Source organism: Otolemur garnettii, unplaced genomic scaffold, assembly GCF_000181295.1.
Source record: "Otolemur garnettii isolate 467f Iridium unplaced genomic scaffold, OtoGar3 scaffold00013, whole genome shotgun sequence".
Classification (NCBI taxonomy): Eukaryota; Metazoa; Chordata; class Mammalia; order Primates; family Galagidae; genus Otolemur; species Otolemur garnettii.
In genome coordinates, this window is record NW_003852408.1 from 20,067,006 (window position 1) to 20,071,501 (window position 4,496).

At 36.3% G+C, this 4,496-nt stretch overlaps 1 protein-coding gene across 1 annotated transcript in view; it reads left to right on the forward strand.

Moving 5' to 3' along the window:
• ERBB4 (erb-b2 receptor tyrosine kinase 4) overlaps positions 1–4,496 on the forward strand; it is a gene marked incomplete at its 5' end in the record, with an annotated part of 720,994 nt that overhangs the window by 406,456 nt on the left and 310,042 nt on the right. The window contains 2 exons of the mRNA XM_023510372.1: positions 2,909–3,022; positions 4,135–4,261. Of these exons, the coding sequence (XP_023366140.1) occupies positions 2,909–3,022; positions 4,135–4,261 (241 nt within the window). The remainder of the gene's footprint in view (positions 1–2,908; positions 3,023–4,134; positions 4,262–4,496) is intronic.

The window sequence follows — 4,496 nt, forward strand, 5'->3', positions numbered from 1 at the left end:
TCCCAGTCCCTTCAGCTATGATCTGTCGTTCTGAGGTCTTCCCAGATCCCTCGATGCAAGCACACTCACAAAGGGTAATTCAAAGGCACATGTGCACGCCAGACCCACCAACATAGATTCTCCAAGGTGTCCCACGTGGGGCCAAGACCTAGTGCATGACTCACTGTTTTGTTTATTATCGTTGTTTACTTTTATTTTTGCTTTTTTTCTGCTCTGTGGTATGAAGATATTATTGAAATTTTCACAAAGACTTGCAGATACCACTATGGGCAATGGTTATAAGAATAAGATGAAGCATTTATGTTTATCTGTAGCACAGAATGTCAAGCTGTTGGAGAAATAAGACAGTGATGTACGTGTGAAACATCCTTAAAGGAATATGGCATAGGAATGACCACCACATATGACCTGAAAAAAGACAGAAGGATAAACTGTTGAAGGTCTATGCGAGAGTGATGAACAGAAGTTAATAAAAAAAAAATTGAAAAATACTGCATAAAGCTAAAACTGAAGATCTTGATTGTGTATTGAAAGAGTGGATTCATCAGTGTTGCAGTGAACACAAGCCCTGCCATGTGATTGTATGCTGACTGTAAAACAGGCAGAGATCTAGCACAATGAGTTAAAAAATTAAGGGAACAATCAATATGCAACAGGCTTTGCAGAAATTTGAGAAAAGATGCAGCAGAAAGTTTTCACAATTTGTGGTAATAAAGCAGTGGAGAAATTCATTGATGAGTTTTCCAAGGTCATTGCTGCTGAAAAACTGATGCCAAAACAAGTCCATGATGCTGATGAAACATCATTTTTTTGTGTGTTATTGCCCCAGAATGACTCTGATTAGTCCCTCTTATACCTCTGAGTTAGCTCACACTGTGGAAGCCTGGGGGCCAAGAAAGGACACTTATGACAAGCTGGCAGAAGAGGACAAAAACTCATCTGTGGGTGTGAGCTGAAAATGAGCGGCAGCTTCTCTCTCTGCAGCCTCACTTAAGAATTGACTTGAAAGATAGTGACAAGAGAAAATCCTACCAAAGAGCTTAGTTATGCCCAGTGCAAAGTCACCTGAGCTCGGAATTTGTTTAGATTCATGAGCAGTAGCTCACCTTGAGAAAGGAATATTGAAATATCTGAGAGTGAAGGGAGTCTTGGGTAGAGGATTATGTGCAATTCCATGGAATGGATGCAAAGTATGAAGGTTTTTGTATTCCAAGTAAACAACCACCAGAGAGATGACATCAAAGCTCAATCCTGCTTTGTTTTTTCCTCCTATAGGTGGTGATTCTGAGAATATTTCCTAATAACTTAGTTCTATTTCAGGGGAACTCAACCTGCCACAGGTCCACAGCACACATACTATACATCAAGTAACCACCCTTTCTGCAAGTTCCTGCAAAACTCCCTATAATTAAACATTTTTGTATTTCGGCAGCAATTTATGCCAAATAGAATAAATTGAGATTAAAGACTAAACATAAAATTATCCTTATTTAAATTAGGCTTATGTTCTGATGCTCAATGAATTTCAAAAACTATATGCTGTTTGGAGTTTTTAGATTTCGTAATTCTGGATTAAGGATTGTAGACCCTATTTAGAAGCCTTTTGGCCTTGTTTTCTTAAGACAGCTCCAGTTTTCCAAACTAAGCCTGTGAGCCAAGCCTGTTAGTGACTTAAATTTTAGACTAGACAAATACTGAATTTTTTTTTCTTTTAAGTTAGTCTGTGATATGATATACATAAACTAATCCAAAAATATTTTTGTTAATTACCATATCCCAACATGATAAATTACCAACCCCAAATTCTCATTTTATTATGGACTCCCCTGGGACCTGCCCAGCATTACAACATTATAACAAAAACTTTGTTCATGATGGGCAGTCCTGGCTACGAGTTCAATCAAGGCCCAGAAACAGATGAGTAACTGTTCAGTGGTGTACCATGCTTTGCTACAGATAGAATGGCCTACCTCTAGTGATTTTCCTATTGTCACTTGTCATAACTCTACATGGCATATTTCCCCACCATAGATACTTGTAGTATCATAGAGCCTCTCGAAGTAGCAGAATAGTTTGCACCATAGTCTGGAACCATACCCTATGCCTTTCTGCTGTGTATAGCCTCAAGGCTAGAAGTCTTCCATACCATTCTATATTGTGCTAGAACAGGATCCCAGGCATGGAAAGATACTGCCCTTAAAAGCAGCATGGACTATCATGTTTTGTATTTTCCTTTTATTGTGGGAGGCTTTAGATGCAATAAATTAGCCTTTATTTTGGAGAGGATGTCCTGGCATATCTCAGGTTATTGGGCTCCTAAACATTTCACCCAGTGTTAAGTAACAGGATGCCTCATGTCTGTTTTGGTGTATTTTTTTCTTAAGTAACTATACTCTTAAATTTTATTTTGTTTCTTTATATAAAAATGTGAGAAAGTTTCTGTGGCACTCCACTGAAAGAGAGAACACATTTTAAACATATCCTCCTGGATCTGAAGTATGCTTTCTTGATCCAAGACAGTTCAACTTAAGCCTTATTTGTGCTTCATGAACTTGAAGTATTTTTAGACATCAGACTTACATCATGACATGAAATGAAGTGGAACTATTGAGAAACACAAACTCAATGTCATTTTCTTTCCTAAGCCTACGAGAGAAATCCACTCTATCTTAGGGGCAATACGGGATGTGGAGCTCTAGCCAAGCAGACTCGTTGCTAACACACACTGTCTTTGGATTTGAATGTGGATGGTTAAAGATACTATGGTAGCTTTAAATCCTGAGAGAGTGTTTTAGAAGAAAAGACATATACACTACTAATGATGCTAATCATTTTGAAACCCTAAAATGCCTTGCCTTAAGCTCATTTATTGAACATTATTTTTTATTTTACCTTTTTTCAACATCAGATAACTTTGTGGTAGATTCCAGTTCTTGTGTGCGTGCCTGCCCTAGTTCCAAGATGGAAGTCGAAGAAAATGGGATTAAAATGTGTAAACCTTGCACTGATATTTGCCCGAAAGGTAAGTAATAGCTCAGATTATTTGGGTTAGCATAGCAGCCTATACCACGGTTTATAAGTTGCTTTTTAACAGGAGTTAGCCTCAGAGAACACATTCCCTCCCACAACCAAACCTTCTCACAAACACGTTCCATGACTTTGGACGGTTCCTCAAAGTATCAGTGTCATAACAGCATGTATTATTAGCTTTCCATTGTATCTACTAAAGGGATCCAGATACAGTCAGGGTTAACTTTGATAGGAACTCTCACATAAAGTTGAATTTTATTCACCACTAGCAAATTTTGGAAGTTTTGTTCAAAAGAAGAGTTCATGTGATTATTTTAGCATTAGAACACATTATGTTTACCATTATATACTAAATGATGTGCTAAACATAAAAAGAAATAAAACATGAAATGTACTCTCTAGGTCTGAAAAATAATTAAAAGGTAAGATATACAAAAATATAAGGAGGTTTACCATAAAACAAATATTGCAGAGATAATTAATACTATAGAATTTCAGTAGAAAAAGAATTTGTGTGAACCCCTTCCAGCTGTGGATTCTCAAATTCATGAGCGGAATGAATCTTAAATTAAGCAGGTTGAAAGTACAGTCCATATGTCCTAAATGGAAAAGTCTAAACTTTTCAGAGTATCAGAGTGTCATAGGAGAGGGCAAATGTTAAACTTTCTTTTACAATATGTTCTGAAAACTGTTCTTATTAAAAATTGTAAGCTGTAGACCATTAGTCAATAGGCCATGAAATTATTTTATTGAATTGACCCATTTTTCAACAGTATTAAAAACAATATTTTAGATAAGAAAATAGATAATTTTATGAAATAATGGGAAGTGTGGATTGATGAAGATTTTGCTTGGGTTATGTATGTATTGTATGTATTGATATAAAATGTAATTCTTACAGTGAGTCTAAGTCACTAGCCTATAGTGTAGGGACAATAGGCAGAAGAGTAGTAAAAGTTGAATGAATGAATGATTATTTTACTTTTTAGGAAAAAAAAACCCTTTAATACTTTTTTAAAATGCTGCCATTTTTACATTAAAAATGATGATTTAATGGCCAAAAAAAGTTTCTCGATCTCTTAACTGGGAGTCTTGTCTCTGCAGCTTGTGATGGCATTGGCACGGGATCGCTGCTGTCGGCTCAGACAGTGGACTCCAGTAACATCGACAAATTCATAAACTGCACCAAGATCAATGGGAATTTGATCTTCCTTGTCACTGGTATTCATGGGTCAGTATTACATTTTTGTACAAAATTATTTTAACATGTGAACAAACTGCAGAGATAGTTTAGCCTTGTCTCTTTTATTCCTCTTACCCTGAGAGAGGAGTTACACTTTTTTTTTTTTTGATTTTTTTTTCTTTTTTTTTATTGAACGGTAACTATGTACATTAATGCACTTCTGGGGTACAGTGTGGGGTTTTCACATGCAATCTGAAATACTTCCATCAACTGGTCAACACAG